General features: G+C 41.8%; 1 protein-coding gene and 1 pseudogene across 1 annotated transcript in view; one reads left to right on the forward strand and one right to left on the reverse strand.

Moving 5' to 3' along the window:
* Positions 1-9,323, reverse strand: part of CD2AP (CD2 associated protein) — a 142,987-nt gene extending 133,664 nt beyond the window's left edge. Inside the window, exon 1 of the mRNA XM_056126263.1 lies at positions 9,158-9,323. Within this exon, the coding sequence (XP_055982238.1) occupies positions 9,158-9,161 (4 nt within the window). The 5' untranslated portion in view covers positions 9,162-9,323. The remainder of the gene's footprint in view (positions 1-9,157) is intronic.
* Positions 9,324-19,389: 10,066 nt separating this feature from the next.
* Positions 19,390-19,946, forward strand: LOC130034395 (cytochrome c-like; annotated as a pseudogene).
* Positions 19,947-20,615: the final 669 nt, after the last annotated feature.

A 20,615-nucleotide genomic window follows, 5' to 3' on the forward strand; every position in this document is an offset into this window, starting at 1 on the left:
GTTTCTGCACAATGCAAGAAATTCAAGCTATAATGGTCTACTGAATGAGAGAGAAACTATCTGCACACAATACATCAGATAAAGGGCAACATCTATAAAGCACTCATTAAAATGAACAAGAAAAAAAAATCCAATGACCCCATCCAAAACAGGAGAGAGGCTATGAATATTTATCCAAAGAAAACATGTGGTTGACCAATAGGCATAAAAAACTGTGCTCACCCATGATAAGGAAAATGCCAATCAAAACAATGAGATACATATACCTTTATACCACTGAGAATAGCAAAGATCAAAGTCTGTAAACGACAGAGTAGTGGTGGAAAAACATCCTCTTGCAATGTTCACAGGAATGTCATCTGGTTCTGCCTCTTTGAAAAGCAATATGGAGCTATCAAACAAAGTAGGGACTGAGGGCCAAAGAGATAGTATAACAGGTAGTACGCTTGTTTTGCACATGGGCAACCCAGGTTCAATCTCCAGTATCCCAGTATCCCTAAGCACCACCAGAAGTAATTCCTAAGCGCAGAGTGAGGAGTTAACCCTGAGCATTGCCTACTGTGGCACCCCACCCCAAAAGAACAGTACAAATAGACCTCCGTTATCACCCAGCAATCCTTCTTGGCATCAGCCCTCCAATCTCAAAAACATGAATTCAAAAGATGCACACGCCTAAAATCATTGCAGCCAATCAATACGATAGCCAAGATATGAAAATAACCCAAATATACACTACGGGATACTATGCAGCTCTAAGAAAGAACAAAATGAAGCAATCTGTCACAACATGGATAAACCTAGAGGACATCATGCTGAGCAAATTCAGTCAGATGGAAAGATATATGTAAAAAAAGATCATGCTCATATGTGGGACTTGAATACCCCACAAGTAGTCTAAAGGCCAAACACAATACAATGGGAGAACTGATGCATAACTGAGAGCTGTTTGGTTTTTGTTTTGTTTGTTGGGCGGTGAAAAGAGCACTGGGGACCTTAGAAAACGGAGGCTGGTGATGAATGGGATATTGGACTTGTGTACACCTGAAACCATCATTAACCGCATTGTAAATCACAGAATCTCAATTAAAAGAAGTTAAAAATAAAGACTTAGAAATTAGCCCTGAAACCAAAATATATTAAAATACAGTACCGGGGGGGAAAAAAAAACCAACAAAGATAATGTTCTCTAAAGAGTTCAGCATCAAGGCATCATGGATATATTTGACATCTCAACTCCAGTGGCAACAGAAACTAAACAAGATGTGTGGGGGGGGGGGGAGGGGGGTAGCAAGGGGGAAGCAGAGACGTGTCTTACATGGAGCTGATCCTTGGCATGGTTCTCTAGCACCACCAAGCATTATTCCTGAGCACAGAGCAATGACTAGCCCTTAAGCACTAATGGGTGTGTACCACTACCACCATCACCACCACCACCAACTGCCCCCAACAAAAATGGAACTACATGAAATTTGAGTTTCTGCACAGTAAAAGAAATAACTACCAAACCACCAATGAAAGCAGCACAGCAATTAGAAGAAATATGCTATCTGTACATCATACACCTGCAAAGGGGATAATATCCAAAATATATAAAGAACCCACACAATTCAACCCAAGAAGTCAACAATCCAATAAATTGGGAAAAAAACTAAAGAGATTTTTCCAGCAAAGACAGAGATGGCACACCATCAAATGAAAAAAAAAAATTCAGCATCAATTATTATTAGGAAAATATAAATCAGAATCACACTAAGACATAACCTCACACTACTGAAAATGACTATGAAAAAATACTAGTAACAAGTTGTTGGCAAAATTGTAAGGAAAAGAAACTCTGATGCAATGCTGGAAATTTTAATTTATTCAGTGTATATGAAAAACAGTATGGGAATTCCTTTTTAAAGATTAGATGGAGACAGCAGGTAGGGCATTTGCCCTGCACACAGTCAGGTCCCTGGAATCCCATAAGTTCTCCCGATCACCAATAGGAGTGATCCTGAACACATTACCTGAAGTAAGCACTGAGCATCATTAGGTGTGGCCCAACAACAAACCAAAAAAATGATGGGAGGACTAGAGAGTTCACTGGGTTGTAAGACATGCTCTGCATGCAGGAGGCCTAGTTTCAATCCGCAAATCCAAACTGTCCCCAAGGCACCACTGGGAACAACCTCCATACATCAAGCTAGGAGTAGCTTTCTGAACACTCCCTGATAAGGGCCAAACTCCACCTCCTCCAAAATGTAAACTCCACATAATGCTGCAAATATGACTCCCAGCATATATTCAAAAGATATGAAAAGACTTGATTTGAAAGAATATTTGCACCACTATGTTCATGGCAGTATTTATTCACAAGTCAAAACTAGGAATCAACCTCAACTCAACCCCCAACACCCATCGATAGATGACAGATTAAGATCCTATGGGGTGTGTGTGTGTGTGTCTGTGTGTGTGTATATATATATATTCAATGGAATATATGCCACTAAAAACATCATTATCTGCCACTAAAAACATCATCAGATCAAGAAACAAAACTAGTCCTTAAAAGTCAATAGAACTTTTACCAGAACAAAAAGAGAGCAAGAATTTTTTTTTTGGTAGGAGGACAGTACTGGAACTTTGCTGTGGTTTTAGTACTTTTATATCATACACACTGAAGTGTGAAGCTAAACCCCTGAAGTCCCTGTACTAGAAACCTATAATAAATCAATGTTTTTAATTAGTCCAATAAGAAAAATATCTAGGAATCTAGAGGAAAATGCAGACCTGATTTGGGGTTAAAAACAAGGTTATAACTGAAAAAGTATAAAAGTACAGATAACATCGATCTAATTTAATAAATCAAAAAAGAACTCTGGGGGCAGGTACAACGTCCCCGACCCCCCCCCAAAACAAACAGAAAAAAAGTTCTCTTAATAGCAAGTCTAATACCCTTTCAGTGAAACAAATACAGCTGATCACTGACCTACGTTGGGGAGTCAACTCTGTAATCCAAAGTCCTCACTGTGCAGGGGTTGCACATACGAGGATTCAACTAAATGGCATTCACAGCTGATACAACCTCTGAATGTAGAACACCTGTTAGAAATAATGTGCATCTAAGTGAGTTTCTAAGCAAAGTTGTCCAAGTTGCCATATATTTCCATTTTCTTGTGCCTTATTAGCTCATTTTATTCTTGCACTGGCAGTTTAAACTATTAAAAAAAGGTCATTATTATCGATGGTTTACCATAGCCAACAAATATTAGTATCTAAGTATTTTCTTCTTGTTTTGTGTTTCAGCCAGCTGCACTCAGGGCTTACTCCTGGTTCTGCACTCAGGGATCACTCCTGGCAGGCTTGGAGGTGACATGGGGTGGGGGGGAAATCAGATCTAAGTTGGCCACATGCTAGGCAAAGTCCTATCTGCTGTATTATGGGTTCAGTCCCTAAGATGTTCTCTTTAAAGAAATCATGGTCTCTGTTATCCCCACCCCGGCAACTTCCTTCTCTCTTAATTTTTACTGCTGCTGCAAAAGCCAAGAGACAAGACGCACGACGCGCGCACACACACACACACACACACACACACGCGCGCGCGCACACACACACACACACACACCCCTAGCTGCAGTGCTCACACACGTTTAGCTGTGGGGCTCACAGGGGATTTTTACAAATCAGGTTTCACTGCTTGCTCACCAAGGTTGGCACTCCTTTAGTTGCAGGGTTCATACACTAGTTAAGCTCCTGGTGCTTGCCAGGAGTCACCGTGATGCTCATGTCATGCTTGTTAGAGGTCACACTTCCTCATGCTGGGTTTTGCACAGGGCTTGCAAGCAGTCACATCCCTTTTGGAGGTGCTTACACACACCTGACTGTGGTGCAGCTGGAAAGCTTTAGTGGTACCAGAGATCACAGACAACAAAGCTGCCAGGCTGAAACAGCAGAGCTGCCTGAATTACCCCAAGTGCCCAGGGACAAGATTTTGAAATCAAGACCATACACTTGCAAGGTAGGTGCTATAAGCCGCTGCGCTGTTCCACAACACCCTATATTTGAAGAGACGACATTCACATCATTTTGTTATGGTACATTTTATTATGAGTGTCCTATTTCGCTGTCAATCTTTCATTGTGTCTCAGTATGAATCCTTTAATGTGGTGCTGGCAATCAAACCAGAGTTTCGTACATGTGCGGCACGTGCTCTACCAATAAACTATATCACAGCCCCTATAAATTAAACTGCAACAAAGGGATCAATGTATAAAGAGGAAAAAAATACCCAGGACATTTACAATTCAGTACTATGCAGTTTCATGTATTCATAGGAGTTTTTGGACCATATCCCATTACCACTCTGTCACAGAGAGAGGATTATGTATTTAACACTCATAGGGACTGTACTGATTTCTAAAACAATAGTATGTTGAAACTTTTTGTAATACATTCAGTGTTTTCTGTGAAAGAAATCATGCACATCAAACCCCCCTAATCAAATAAAGTGAAAGGGTCCTAGGATGTGACAAGGGAGCATCTAGGTAGAAGATGTCCTTGTACCCCAGTTATCCAGGACCACTGGTATTAATCACACAAGTCCGATTACTAGTGTAGACTATTACTAGAATCCCCAAGGCAAAAAAAAACACATAAATGTTATAGCTTAGAAATTCCACGTTCCGTCAATATTGCTATTTGTTCATCCTAAGTACTTCCAGTAACCAAAGCTAAGTTTTGTTCAGAACAAGTGCCTCTCCAGAATATCTTAAGAAATCAGTCTTATCTAACTTTCCCCAAGGCCAGATTTTCCAATACATACCAGACCCATTTACATCCCTATCCACGGAGAGTATCAGTCTGAACTACTACTGCTTATTAGCAAACACCTTCCCTCCTTTAGCCAAGACATTCTGCTCCATTAGTCTACACAATTTTCTGCCACACACATGACTCGTGCTGATAGCAATGGGCCTCCAATTTCCTCGAACAATGGTGTAGTCTAGCCCCTGTGCTAGTTGAGGTACGTCTGCATCGTAGTTGACTGTCAAATCCTACAACCATACAAAAGTCACCGTCCAGTCATAATTATTCCATTTGCCTAAATTTCAATCACATTGTTTTGAACTTATCTTTTTTTTCTCAACACCCACTGCAAATGTTCATATCTTTCACAACTCGCATCACCAGTTTACCTAGAAAGCAGATTTGTAGCTGTTCAACCCTCATCCAAGTCAAGAATGATTGCACCTTAATCTTTGCCTGTCCTCGAGACCTTGACAAGGACAAGTATCACTTCTTTACATTCATTAGAAAATTATCACTTACCGCACTTAAAACACATTTACTGAGAGATAGTTCATAATAGCAGTGGAAGGCTCCAAAATGACATAGACATTAGAGGTATTTCTGACAATAAAGATAAATCTAAAAGGACTTCAAGATTTTTATTCTAAACACCATAAAATTTAGATATTCTTATTTATTATGACATTTTATACTGTAAACCCCTCATTTAGAAAGAGATGGCAAAGAGGTGGTTTCCCCGGGAAAATATGAAAGTATGAGTGTAAATTTCACTGGTAATGTGATTTTTATGGAATTATCACTTTTCAAAGTTTGAAACACTTAGAGAAATCTGGTCATACTTACAAGTTAAGAAATACAAGTGGTTATTACATCTGTTAGTCATCCAACTTTGAAACAAAATTCTCTAGTATTTCTTCATGCTCTGGATTAGTTCAACTGAAATAATTTCTGAGGCTGAGAAGTGAACCATTAAGGGGGCAATTTCTATTGCATCTACAACCTAAATTCAGATTTTCTACAAATTGAGCTACAAAATAATTTTTTTTTAAAAAATCACTTAAATGAAGTCACAGTATCTCTAAACCAAAACCAAGTGCATATTTCTGTCCATTACGGCCATCCCATTATGTGTTTACACAAAGTAACTAAAAATTTTCTAGTTTACCTCTAGTTAAGAGAATTTAGTCCTTAAAACTCACTGAGACCAAAGATACAGCTCAAAAAGATGAGTGTGTGCTTCACATTGATATTCAGGAGGCTCCTATTTGATCTCCAACACTACCAGAGGTCTCAAGGTCTAAGCCAGTAGTGATTCCTAAGCACCACTTAAACCACTTCAAAATTCACTTTCTCAAAAATAAAAATCACTTAGAGTAAGCATTTTGTGCCATTTGCTCAATTTCTACTGTAAAAATTCATTGCCTTTCTCTCATTAAAGCTCTCCACACACACTTTTCACAGAAAATACCTCAAATTTGTAACAAGCATTCTTCCATATATAACAAATGTTGAAACCTAAAAAAGGGTGTTTACCATAAAATTAAAAGCTCTCTAGTACTCATCCCACTTAAGTTTTTCCTAAACTACATAAACATCCTATGAGTAGACTTTCTCATAGTAAACCCAATAGTGAAAGTTTCTTCCCACACAATTTTTGTGAGAATATAGTATATAAAATTTTATTTCTACATTAGTAAAAAAAATTACCTCATCCCATTGCACTCCAATACAATATCCTGCTTCTAACAAAAGTCAAAACATTGAGAATTGTTCTCAAGTTAGTGCAAGAATTAGGAAATCTTTTGAAAACAACCACTGGAAAACTGCAATCAGCTGGGCATTGTTCTAAACATTTTACAAGTATAAGCTTATTCTTCAATCCTAACAATCCATGGGGTTGACTTTTTTAATCCCATTTACAAAGAAAAAAAGCCAAAGTACAGAGAACTTAAAATAACAGTCACATATCTGATAGGGAGAAAATCCAGAATTTGAACTTCTGAACTGTACCACCTAAATGTCCATTCCATTATTAATTAGGAATCCAAAGTTATTTAAAAAGGAAAAAAAGACACTTTTTTTTTTGGTCACAAGCTACATGGAATATCAGGTAAATATTTTAAGCTGTAGTTACAAATCTAAGACTTTGAGTAATAAAACCAAGCGGAGGAGTTGTATACAAGGAGTAAACTCCCATCCAGAACCTCTGGCATGAATTATGGCTGAACCAATAAATTTAAAGTATACGTTCCTGTTTAACTGTCTGGCAAATACTTTCCAAAAGTCAACTACAGCTTGCCCCCAAGTAACAGATCTTCCACAGTGTGATTTCAACGTGAGTGTGAAAAAACATTCCACAAAAATCATCTGGCAAAATGACCTGGTCTGGACATAGCAAGGTACAAGGCCTCTGGGAATTAAAGTAGATAGTGTCGGGGCTGGTGCGATAGCATAGCAGGTAGGGTGTTTGCCTTGCACGTGGCGGACCCGGGTTCGATTCCCAGCATCCCATATGGTCCCCTGAGCACCACCAGGAGTAACTGCTGAGTGCATGAGCCAGGAATAACCCACGTGCATCGCCGGTGTGACTCAAAAAGCAAAAAAATAAAAAAGTAATAAATAAATAAAGTAGACAGTCTCACGGCCCAAGGACTGATACTTATTTTTTTCCTTAAGCGGATCTCACTAAAGATACACAAACTTAAATTTCCACCCTCTCACAGAGGGGCACTGAACACAGCCAGGACAATAACAACCAATGACAAGGCCGTGGGGGAAGAAGCACTTATTTAGACAACTTCAAAACGCAAAGGAAACGGAGCGACAACAGGTTTATACACAACCCAACAGATGTTCATGACATTACAGTGACAAACGGTTGGAAATAATGACGATGCATCATCAAAAAGTGTACACAGGTGTACACCTCATGATGATCCAAACGAGAGGTGTAAAAAATTCTGATACTACCCAACAGGAAAAAGACGGGGTGTTTCACGATGATTTTCATCCAAAGCAGTCACTGCAATTTTGCAATCTGGTGCTGAAAGGTCTAACTAAGCCTTCGATCACCCAGTTAACCAATCAGAAATGAACTCACTTTAGAGTTCCAGCGAACACTTGACTGTTTATGAGTCTCGTGTGCAGAGACGTTGCCCCGAAGTTACTTGAAAGCAAATGGGAGATGGGGGAAACCTCCAAGTAGGAAAATTGAAGAAAACACACCAGGGCGGCTTGAAACTTTTCCCCACAATGCAGTGAAGTGGGCTGACGGTGCCACATCAGCAGGGCTGCTTGTGTTTGTCCTGCTTCCAAATCACGTTTGGTTTTCATAAATTATTAAAGTCCGGCTAGTTGCACGCTGATATCAAACAGTTATCAGTTCCCTCCCGATTTACTCTGCAAAACCAACACTTGCGATTCCCCTTAGAGAACATGCCTGAAGGTGGCTCAAGTCCACGCCGACCCTGCACCGCACCTTTTTTGCAGGTTTTTTTTTTTTGATTTGGCAACGCGACTCTCTCAAAGTGTTGTGTTTTTTTTTATTATTATTATTTTAAAAGGATTTAGGGCCACAATGCCTAGACCACACCGAACCTGATTATCAAAAGAACTGTTGCAGTGCGCAACAAAACGCCCTTTCAAGCCAGGCTGCAACACACAAGTCAGCCCCGGGGAGCCCCAAACAAAACTTAAAAAAAGGCACGCAGTCCAGTCCCCGACACCCAGAGGCCTTGGACTTTTCTCTCTCTCTCTCTCTCTCTCTCTCTCTCTCTCTCTCTCTCTCTCTCTCTCTCTCTCTCTCTCTGGGAGCAAGGAAGTCTTCACCCTGAACAGGAAACTGTGTCTCCAAGGGCTCCGCGCTGGACCCCCAAGGAAGCGCTCGCCCCCCCACCCCCCACCCCCGGCCGCCCGCCGTGGAAGAGATTTCCTCCTCGCCGGACGGTTCCATCCGTCCTCCCGGTGGACCCGAATGTCCCCACCGGCCGAGCTCCCCGAGCACCTGATTTTCGGGCGGCGCGCTGGGGGTTCGGAACCCCCCACAGAGCGCGCTGCCAGATTTAAATTTTTTTTTTTTAAGAAGTTTGGGGGAAACGCTACTTTGTGGAGTTTGTGCAACTTTGGCGTCGTCGTCGTCCCACCCCCTCCGGCCCCTCGCAGGGGAGCAAGCTCGGGACTTTCCCTTCAGTCCCGAGCACCCACCCCCACCCCGTTCCCCGCATCTCCCCCCGCCAGCGGGAAGGCCGAAGCCCACCCCCAACTCCTCGTCGAGGCGGGGAACTGCAGGGCGCCAGCCGACGCGGCGGGGAAGCCCCGCGAGGGGCAACGCCTCCCCGGCGGGGAAGCGCCCCCCAGAGTCGCTCACCCATGCTGGGGGCGCCCGCGGCGAGGGAAGCCCGACACCAGCCGCTCGTCCTCGTCCTCGTCCTCGTCCCGCTGCTGCTGCTGCTGCTGCTCCACGCGCGGCCGCTCCGGCCCCTCCTGAGCTCAGGCGGGGCGACTGGGCGCCTCCATCCGCCCGCGGCGATCCCGCGTCAGTGCCGGCGGCGGCGCGGTCGCTGAGGAAAAGGCGACGGCGACAGCGGCGGCGGCGGCGGCTGCTCGCGCCCGCCCACCCGGCGGCTTCGCCTCCGCCTCGGTCGGGCCCGGCACAGGGGGCGGGGCCTGCGGCTTCGATCGCGGGCGCCGGGTCCAATCGGGAGCGCCGGCCGAGCCCCAGAGCCCGCCCCTCGCTGGGAAGGTGCGGGGAGCGGCGCCGGGGTTTGGAGGCAAATCTCGCGAGAGCCCTTCCTTTGCCCCGCCCAGTCCCCGCCTTCGGCTACCCGATCTCCCTCCGCGCGCGTACGCTCACACACACGCACACACACGCGCCCGTCGCCCCATTTTCCCCCCCCTCCTCTTCCCCCCCCTCCCTGCGGATAGTGCCAGGTGCGGTGACGTCACAGCCGGGGGTGTTACCCAGCCTGCCCCAGTCCAGGTGCCGCGGACGGATGCGGCTGGTCCCCGGCGCCCGCGGTTCAGCACAGCTGGGCCGGGCGTTGTTGGCAGCTTGGTGGCCTCCGATGGACACAAAGGGGTTTTTTGCTGATTGGCTGCGGTGGGAGCTGCGGTTGCCCTACTTTCTGCGGCCGTGCTGCCTGGTGGCTTTCTGCAGAAGTGCAGACTGATAGAGAACGACAAGGAGAGGGAGAGCGAATCTCAGCTCCTTGCAAAAGTTTCCTATGAATCAGAAGCATTTCTTTTTTTATGGGGGTGGAGGGGGGGGAGACACAAAATATAAGTTTTACTTTGCAGGAAGACACGACTTGGCTCCTTGAATCGGTCTGCGGAAAACTTTATAAATCCTTTTATGGGCGTATAAATCCTTTTAATTCACTTAGAAATAATCCTGATTTGAAATATTCCCAGGGATATTTTTCTAAGCCTGGAAAAACAAATGGGGGTGAGGCATAGCTTCGGAAATGGACGTGAGCCCTTCTTCAAGTCCAAAACAAGTCAAATGAATTCAGCTAGCTTTTCTCTCTCCTCCTCTCTCCACGCAATTCCTGGACGGATTGCGTGGAAATAATACGTGTTGAATGACAGCTACTGTGTCTGAGCTTTTTAGAAAAATTATGTCATTTGATTCTCAAAATATCCAATACCAAAACTGCCCTGCCCTTTTGGATCTAGTCCGACCTGGATTTCTGAAAGTCTCAGCACAGCCATTTAAATTCTGTGGGTCCTTGGATAAATTAACCTGACTGAATTTCAGTTTCTTGAGTCTGTCGGAAGAAATCTTTCTTTGCAAAGCTCACTATCTGGCAAAAATAGCAATCTTTTAAATATACATCCCTGCAATCTCCTATTGACTGGCTTTTGTCCTCTTTTAGTCCTTTTATTACTTCTAAAAAGTTGAGCTTGGTACTTTCATAATAAGTCTTGGCTGGTCATAATCATGCTAAAAATAGAGAAAAAAGAGAACTTTTAATGTGCAAGTCTATACAAGATGAACCTGTTATGTTGTACTGAAACTTTGCTCTTTGTTTCAGTCAGCAAACATCGAAAATTATGCCCTACGAACAAATAAGGGTGGGGAAGAGAGTTGAAGTAGAGACCTCTTAGATTTGCTGTCTATGGGGAAATGAGACATGAACATACGGTTTATTAAAGGTAGTAGAGGTCAAATGCTTAAGTAAGTCGTTTTAAAAGAAATAACTTACTGTGGGTGTGGCACGCTTCAGAGAGAAGGTATAAACTAAACTGGAATGTGAAGGAAAGCAGTAATTGCAGTCAGGAAGAGTGCAAGAAGTCAAGGTGTCTATTCAAACTAACCATTCTGAGCCTTGAAGAAATTTCAATGGTCCCTGCAGCCCCTAAAAAAAGATTTAAAACTTGAAATGATAAAGCTGAATGGAAGCAGAAAAGGATTCAGGGAAGAAGATGAAAGTATGATATGTTGGAAGAGAACGCAGCCCTAGGTCTCTAGGACCCTAGACATTTAAAGAAGAATGAAGAGACATTAAAAGGAGAGAGAGAGAGAGAATGGGGAAGAAAAGATACCTGGATTACCATTGAAAGTGTAGTTCAAACATATTTAAAATCTATGTAACAAAAGTTAAGCCAAGGTTTCAAAAGATAAATGAATAAGAAAGTAGAAACCACAAGTATTTTTTTAATCCAAAAGTTAAATCACGGGACTGGAGTGATAATACAGCGGGTAGAGTGTTTGCCTTGCACAAGGCTGACCCAGGTTCGACTTCCAGCATCCCATATGGTCCCCTGAGCACCACCAGAAGTTACTCCTGTATAGACAGGAGTAACCCCTGTGCATCACCGGGTGTGACCCCCTCCACAAAAAAAAAAGTTGAATCACATGAACTAATGAGATAAAATGTTTGCAATCAGTTCTATCCTAAAGGTTCTAGGAGTTATATCATTTCTATAATACACCATGTCTTATTGAAGTTTAAAAATTAAAATGAGCAAAACTATTTTACAAGTTTAGAGGACAATAGGCCATTGATATAATGTTGAATTATAAAAGAAAACGGAGGGATCAGGAAACAGAATCATAAGAAAAGTTGAGAAAACTAACAATCACAATTCTAAAATTAATGTTGTGTTTCAAAGGCAACTGCAAAGGAAGTCCCATGCAATGAAATCTAGAAACTGTTTTTGAACTTAGAAAATAGTATACAGATTTATGTTTTGAGCTTCAGATTGATTACTACGCAAATGTGATTTCTCCATGGAACTGTTTTATAAGTCTCCTCAAGTTTAGAGATCTTCAAAATATGGAACTATATTATGCTGACACTTAAAACATTGCATTCCTCAGGAACAAATATTATTTGGAGGACAAAATTTAAAAAAAAAAAAAAGAGAGAGAAGATAGGGGCCAGAGAGATAGTATAGTGGGTAGAGCACTTGCTTTGCACACAGCCAACCTGGATTCCATCCCCAACATCCCATATATTCCCCAGAGCCCACCAGGAATAATTTCCTAGTGCCAAATCAGGAGTTAAACCCTGAACATCTCTGGGTTTGGCCCAAACTCCTATCACTCCCCCACTTCCAAATACCCACACTCCCTCCTCACACACACAGAAGATAACCTCCTATTTATAGTATATTTAGATAAAGACCCAATTTCTGCTAAGAACAAATTCCCTTTTGCCTTTCATTCTTTTGTTAATATAGTTTCTTTTCTATTCATCTATCTTCACATTTCTTTGTGATCCCCGCAAATGTCTAATAGCCCTCTGATCACTACCCCCCTTTTTTTGTTGAATTCAAAGTAGAAGACAATCTTTGGAAGAAATACGTCATTTTCAGAGAAATATATTTCATGCTAAACAGTCCATCAGAAAATATCTATATTGAAATCACTATCCTGAGTTCGATTCCTCCCTCTTGAGAGCCTGGCAAGGTACCGAGAGTATCTCGCCGACATGGCAAAGCCTGGCAAGCTACCCGTGACGTATTTGATATGCCAAATACAGTAACAGTTGTCACAATGGAGACATTACTGGGCCCGCTCAAGCAAATTGATGAACAGCAGGAGGACAGTGACAGTGACAGTGATCTTCTTTGCTCTAGTGGGGCTGGAGCGATAGCACAGCGGTAGGGTGTTTGCCTTACAAGCGGCCAACATGGCCCACCCGAGTTCGATTCCTCCGCCCCTCTCGGAGAGCCCGGCAAGCCACCGAGAGTATTCGATATGCCAAACACAGTAACAACAAAGTCTCCAATGGAGACGTTACTGGGACCGCTCGATCTTCTTTAGTAAAAATTATTCTAATCTGGATGATCATGCTGAAGAAAAATTAAATATTGAAATGTGTGTTATTTTTAAAACATTCCTATTGCTCACTTCTTTTGAGCAATGAATTCCCTTTTGTTTCTTTATTCTTAGTTCACGATGCTAAATTTCCTGCCACTTTCCTTGTTATCTTGTTTTGACTTTTCTTCTTATCTTATTTGGACTTGGCTATCTGTCTGAAGCAAAAATTACATCAATAGATAACCTGAAGTTTAAAAATCATTCTTTCCCAAACAGTTGCAGGAAATCATAATCTTAGTCATAGTGCCTAGACTATGAGGTCACTGAAGCTGAAAAATCTCCCTGCTTAAATTGGTGACCCAGTAACTTACAGCAGAATTCTTTTGTTCTGCTGACAACTTGGGGGAAATGTTCAAACAGAGTACCCCCCTAAACACTTTTCATAATTGCACTTAGAAGTTTAATGTTTAAAAAAGATAAGTCCGCTCAAATGACTCACCACTTTGCCAACAGAAAAGACCTTTTTGGGGTCAGGAGAGATAGTGGAGTACAGCGAGTAGGGTGCTTGCTTTGCACACAGCAAACCTGGGTTCGATCCCTGCACCCCATATACCCCTATCCCAGCACCACCAGGAGTGATGCCTGAGCACGAGGCCAGCAGTAAACCCTGAACACCAATGAATGTAGCCCATAAGGGGAAAAAAACCTTTTTTTATTTTTTTATTTATTTTTATTTTTTTATTAGTGAAAAACCATGAGGTACAGTTATAGACTTACAAATTTTTGTGCTTGGGTTCCAGTTATACAATGATCAAGTACCCATCCCTCCACCAGTGCCCATCCTCCACCACCACGGGTCAAAGCATCCCTCCCACCCCCCACCCCCCTCATCCCACCCTGCCTCTGTGACAGGGCATTCCTCCTCGTTCTCTCTCTCTTCTTTTGGGTCCCGTGTTTTGCAAGAGTGGCAGTCATGTTTGGTCTATAGTCTACTTTCAGCATGCTTCTCCCACCCTGGGAGGATCCTCACAACACCCTTTATTTGGTGCTCTCTTCTCTATCTGAGCTTCCTTTTCCCCTAGCACGTGTGGCTGGCCTCCAAGTCATGGAGCAAGATTCCTGGTACTAATCTCAGCCATTCCTGGGTGTTAGTCTCCCATTTTGTTGCTTTATGTTCCCCAGATGAATGCAATCTTTCTGTGTCTATCCCGCTCTTTCTGACTCATTTCGCTTAACATGATACTTTCCATGTAGTACCACTTGTATGTAAATTTCATGACTTCATCTTTTCTAACAGCTGCATAGTGCTCCATTGTGTAGATGTACCAAAGTTTCTTTTCAACAGTTTCTTATTATTTTCACTTTATTCATATGGTATTGCTATAGAACTGGATATGTGAACCTCTCAAGCCCTCAGAACGAGTCTGGAGTCTGAGAGGTAAAACCGAAAGAGCTTTTTTCTTGCACGTGACTGACATCTGTGGTTTTGATCCCTGGCACCAAGAGTGATCCCTGAGCACAGAGCCAAGAGTAAGTCCTGAGTACTGCCAGGTGTGGTTCCAAAATACAAACCAACAAAGTTCTCTTTCAAGAAGCACCATGTTTTCAAACTGTAAAAGCTAGTCTTTGGGGGCTGGAGTGATAGCACAGTGGGTAGGGCATTTGCCTTGCATGCGGCGGACCCGAGTTCAATTCCCAGAATCCCATATGGTCCCCTGAGCACTGCCAGGAGTAATTCCTGAGTGCAGAACCAGGAGTAACCCCTGAGCATTGCCAGGTGTGACCCGAAAAGCAGGAAAAAAAAAGCTAGTCTTTTTTGAAGGACCAACACATTTCTAGTAATCCTAAATAACAATGCATTTACTTTTTTCAAGTATTTTGCCACCCAATTATAAACACAGTGTTATATAAAGAGTTTCCTCTCACAAGTACCCATTCGTCAACTCCACAAACATTCACTGATTACCTATTATAGATTGAAACCTATCAAATATAGAGACAGAAAAACAGTCATGCATTTAAGAGGAATTTGGGGGTCTGGAACATTGAGGTTGCCCATAAAGTATTCAGGAAGGGGCTGGAGCGATACTGCAGCGGGGAGGGCATTTGCCTTGCATGCAGCCAACCCGTGTTTGATCCCCAGCATCCCATATAGTCCTCCAAGCACCACCAGGAGTAATTCCTGAGTACAGAACCAGTAGTAACTCCTGAGCTTCACCGAGTATGACCCAAAAAAGAAAAGAAAAAAAATAGTATTGAGGCAGTTAACAAGACAAGCAGGTGTATGGTTGACAGGAAAATCACAAGGAATCAGAGTTAAACCTCGAGGATCCAATTCTCAACAGATTTCCATCTGTATCATGATCCCGTGAACATTACTGTGTCTTCATCTGCCTGACTGGGCATTACAAGGCACTCATCAAATAGTTATATTTCTACATGTTCATATAGAAATATATATTTCTATATTTTCATCACTGTTGCTGTCACTGTCCTCCCGTTGTTCATCGATTTGCTTGAGTGGGCCCAGTAACATTGTGAGACTTGTTACTGTGTTTGGCATATCAAATAGGTCACAGGGAGCTTGCCAGGCTTTGCCATGCGGGTGAGACACTCTAGGTAGCTTGCTGGGCTCTCTGAGAGGGGTAGAGGAATCGAACTCAGGTCGGCCCCATTGGCCTCATGCAAGGCAAACACCCTACCCACTGTGCTATCAGGCTGCTGTGTTATCAGGAAGTCTAAATTGCTTCTGAAAGTAAAAAATGGTCCTTCAAGATCCCTGCTTTACTGTACAAACCACAATGTGGGCTCTATCCCACCGACGTGGATCTTCTTGCTGCTACCTGCTCAGATACTTGGATGCCTAGAATTAAACACCTGCAAAAGTGAAAGAAGCTCACAGTCCTTCCTACATATGCTTGAGAATTTACTTTCTATTCTACCAGTTTCCAGGCTACATGTCACTGATCCCACAACAGCCCTATTCTGTGTGACTCATAAACAAATGATCTCATAGCCCGTATTTCCTTTCCTACCAGCAGTTGCGTTTTCTCTTTGCTTTGTAAATATCCAAAGGTAAATTTAAGTAAAATAGGTTGCTTAAAATGTCTTATTCCTGAGAGTTATAATATCTCTAGCTTAAAACCAGGGAAACTATAGGGCTAGAGTGATAGGATAGTCAATGGGGCATTTGCCTTGCACTTGGCTGACCTGAGTTTGATCCCTAGTATCACATAAAGTCCCCTGAGTGCAGAGCCAGGGCTTAGTCCTGTGCCAACTGGGTGCAGCAAAAGCAAAAACAATGAAATCAGGGAAACTGAGTCATTTTCAATCTCCTGCATTATCTTTTACAAAATTGATTATTCACTGTAGACTTCATTCTCTTCTTTCAACAATCATATCTCTGAATGTGACTCATTTTGTATGTGGACTATCTTTTCTTCACCCTTTATTTCCCAAGCTGGGCCCTTCGTATTTTTTTCATTCTTCTTGTTCTTTTTTTTTAATCTATCTTACAGGTAGAAGAGATTCTTTTTCTCTATCTTATACTCTATCCCTCCTAACTTTTACTATTCTCTTCTGATTGTCAATCCCAGTTTTCCCAATCTACCAGATCCTATGTATAGAGCTTCTGTGATCTCCTAAACTTGCTCTCTACCAATTTTTTTTTTTCAGGAAATGACCTGGGGATTATTTTAAGATAACGAAGTTTTTCACTCATTCCTAGTACTTCCTTTGGGGACTAGGGAATAAGTTCAATGGGATGAAACACAAGCTTTGTATGCAGGAGCTCTGGGTTCAGTTCCCAGCACTACATTGTTTCCCTAGAAATGCCATAGAGTGATCCCTAACCACAGAGCTGAGAGGAACTCCCAAGTAGCTCCGGGAGTAGCCCCCAACCAGCAAAAGTACCACACAGAAGTAGAGATATAGTAACTATTATGTGGTACTTCTGTTGTTGCTTAACATGCCACTTGCCTAACTTGCTGCCAATTTGTTCTATCCCTGGTACTGTATGTGGTCTCTAGAGTACATCCAGGGACACTGAGCACTGAGCCAGGAATAGCCACTGAGCACTGCTGGATGTGACCCAAATCTCACCCACACCTCCAAAACACCACATAATCTCAATGTACTTCTTAAAATCATAAGAAATATTCTTGTTTGATATTATTTGACATATTCAATATGCCAAAAACAGTAACAACAAGTCTCACAATTTGTTGTGAGACATTACCGGTGCCCGCTTGAGCAAATCCACGAACAACAGGAGGACAGTGCTGCATTGCTATTATTTGAAAACATCAACAATACATCACAGAATCTGACCATTTTTTTTAAGTTTGGGTACTGAACTACACATTTCACAGAACTCATCTGATTTGAAACTCATTAAAATGCTATGAGTAGTAATATTGTCATTCCCCTTTTAAAGAACAGGAAACTAAGACCAATAATTAACTCACCAAGGATTTTGTAACTAAGTGGCAGAGCCCGTGTGTGAACTCAGCTAATTCCACAGCAGATGTCCAGCATACCTCAAGTCACTTTGCTTTTTAGACATGATTTCTTTCTTTTTTTCCTAAAGAAAAATTGATACCGCAATTTGAAAAAAAAACACACAATTTTTAAGACAAAAAAAAGTAGAAATAAATGAGGAGGGGGAGGAGATATTTATTTTATTTATATTTTTTATTTTTTTACATTTTTGATTCACACCTATTTACTTACTTTTGACTCTGTGTTCAGGGATCACTCCTGATGGGACTCAGGAGATCATTTGGGGTACCGTCGATTGAAACTGGGTTGGTCATGTGCAGGGTAAGCACCCTTCCTGCTGTACTAGGGTTCTGGTCCCAGGAGACAAGGCTTTATAATCATCTTCTTTCAGTGGTTTGTTATACAGATCACCTAGCAAAGGGCCTGACCCAGAATGAGTACTTAGGACTATTTTCTTCCCATTCCTCAAGTGTTACTGAAGACCTACTCTTGTACCAGATGCTATACAAGATACTTGTGCAGATGGGTGTAGAGAAGCGATTCTTAATCTCATTGAACAAGGGAGAAAGTCACACTTTGCAAGTACACAGTATAAATTCTCTCTCTTACTTTTCACATGCCATCTCAAACATGACTCATCTCTTTCATGGTGCCCTCCTTCCTCATAAGTCATAAGTGTATATCTTTCCCTGGACTTTAGGTTTACTTTTTTGATAATACTGCTAATAGAAGACAACTTTCATTTCCCATTACTAGCATGATTGACAGTGAAGACTGGGACTGTGTATCTACCTTTGCATGCATGGTGGTTATTAACCTGTTAGAGGTTCACAATAATAACGCACTAATTATTATTATTATTATTATTTTGCTTTTTGGGTCACACCCGGCGATGCACAGGGGTTACTCCTGGCTCTTCACTCAGGAATTACTCCTGGCAATGCTCAGGGGACCATATGGGATGCTGGGAATAGAACCCCGAATGGCTGCATGCGAGGCAAATGCCCTACCCGCTGTGCTATTGCTCCAGCCCCCTAAAACACTAAATTTAACACAATTCTCTCTTTGTGTCTTCAGTATGCTAAATGAAGGATTAGTTCAAATTCTTCTTATGAGCACTGTCTTATAAATGAATGACTCACCATTCACTTTGGCAAACTCCTCCTGGAGGTGATTAGCCAAGACGTATTTGCCTAGGATATATGCCAACCAAGTGGTCCCCTCACTTTCTTAGCTAGGACAATCCCTGTTAGACGAGTAATAACTTTAAATTTTTGCATATCAAAGTTTTCTTAGAAATATCTAAATAGAATAATCCAGCAGAACAGTGATATGCTATTTTATAACAGGTGTTTGCAATGAGAAATACATTAGGTGATTTTGTCATTGTGTGCACATCACAGATTCATTATAATTACACAAACCTAGACAATGTAGTACTATATATCTAGACACAATGAGACACCTAATTGTAGAGCCTATTTGGACTTATTGTCATATTTTGTGCTATTTTGCAATCTGTCAGTGACCAAGTGTCCTTATTCATGACATGACACTATTCAGAGTACATTTAAGTATATTACAAGGGCATCGTTTTTCCTGTGAATTGTGGTGTGAGAGGGGGTAATTGGTGGAATGCTGATAGTATGAGAGAAACGTGGAACAGCTGTACCAACTTAAAAATCTACATCTCAGCAGCCAGGTAAAAGCTGGGTTTCAAGAGTCCCGCCTCTATCTCCAGACACAGTTGTCCTTGTAAATGTACGTGTTGTCTCTCTATCATAAAATCATCACCTTAGACTTTCCTTCTCACCTTAAGAAATATAAAAAGAATGGAAGAGAGTCGGACTTGCGGAGCCGACTCTCCGTGTCACATGAGACGAAGGCGAGATTCAAAGGTGGGTGGTATTGAGAAGGGCAAGAAGAGTTTTGTCTAGATGTGCACTCAGTGCCATACCGTGGAGAAGGGAGGCAAGCACAAGACAGGGCCCAGTCTCCGTGGTCTGTTTGGGCGAAAGACGGGTCAGGCCACTGGATTCTCCTACACCGATGCCAACAAGAACAAAGGCATCACCTGGAATGAGGACACGCTGATGGAGTATTTGGAGAATCCCAAGTACATCCCTGGAACAAAAATGATCTTCGCTGGCATTAAGAAGACCGAGCTGGCAGAGTTGATAGCTTACCTCAAAAAAGCTACTAATGAGTAATAGTTGGCACCGCCTTATTTATTACAAAACAAATGTCTCATGACTTTTTATGTGTACCATATTTAAATCCATCTCGTCCACCAGAATTCAGATCATGAGTGACCGATAGCGTATTTTTGTTGGGCAGCCCTGAATTAAATAAGATTGGCTTGTGTTTTAAATGAGTATGATCAGTTTTTTGAATTAATGATAATTCCAGGTCAGCAAATGCAGTCACTGTTCCTTTCCAAAGATATGATTGAACTTAATTCATCGCATTCACCTTTTCAAGGGATGGAGATGGCCATCTCACACCTGTGGGAGAATAGTTTTCCATTAAGATTTATAGAACCGGCTATCTTAATGTATCTAAAGATTGAGGATATCACTGTCTCCTTAGGTGGTGTTTCTTAGCCTGGTAAGATTAGTTGGCAGTGACCTTATATCTTTTTTCTTAATTATGTTGATTTACTTAAGAATTCCCTGTATCTAAAAATGTTGCCTTTCATTTACTGAAAAGTATTTTAATGTGATGTATGTATAACATTGAAAAAAATTACTTACCACTTCAAAAAAAAAAGAAATATAAAAAGAATGAAAAAACTTTAACACTACACAATGTAAGATAGTGCTCAAAACATGTTGAAGTGTCATGCCCTTCTACTGCTTAAATAAGTCACTACCTGTCTGTAGTTTTACCTCAGATTGGTTAAGACACAAAAAGTTAGGATTTGGAGATGTACATAATGTTTCATAATTTGATTAAGTAGATTATTACAAAACTGATTGTTTACCAAAAAATGATATTTACAAAACATCTGTGACCATCATTACACAGCAGAATTATATTAAAAACATTTTTCCCCGAG

Source organism: Sorex fumeus, unplaced genomic scaffold (genome assembly GCF_029834395.1).
Source record: "Sorex fumeus unplaced genomic scaffold, SorFum_2.1 ptg000061l, whole genome shotgun sequence".
NCBI lineage: Eukaryota > Metazoa > Chordata > Mammalia > Eulipotyphla > Soricidae > Sorex > Sorex fumeus.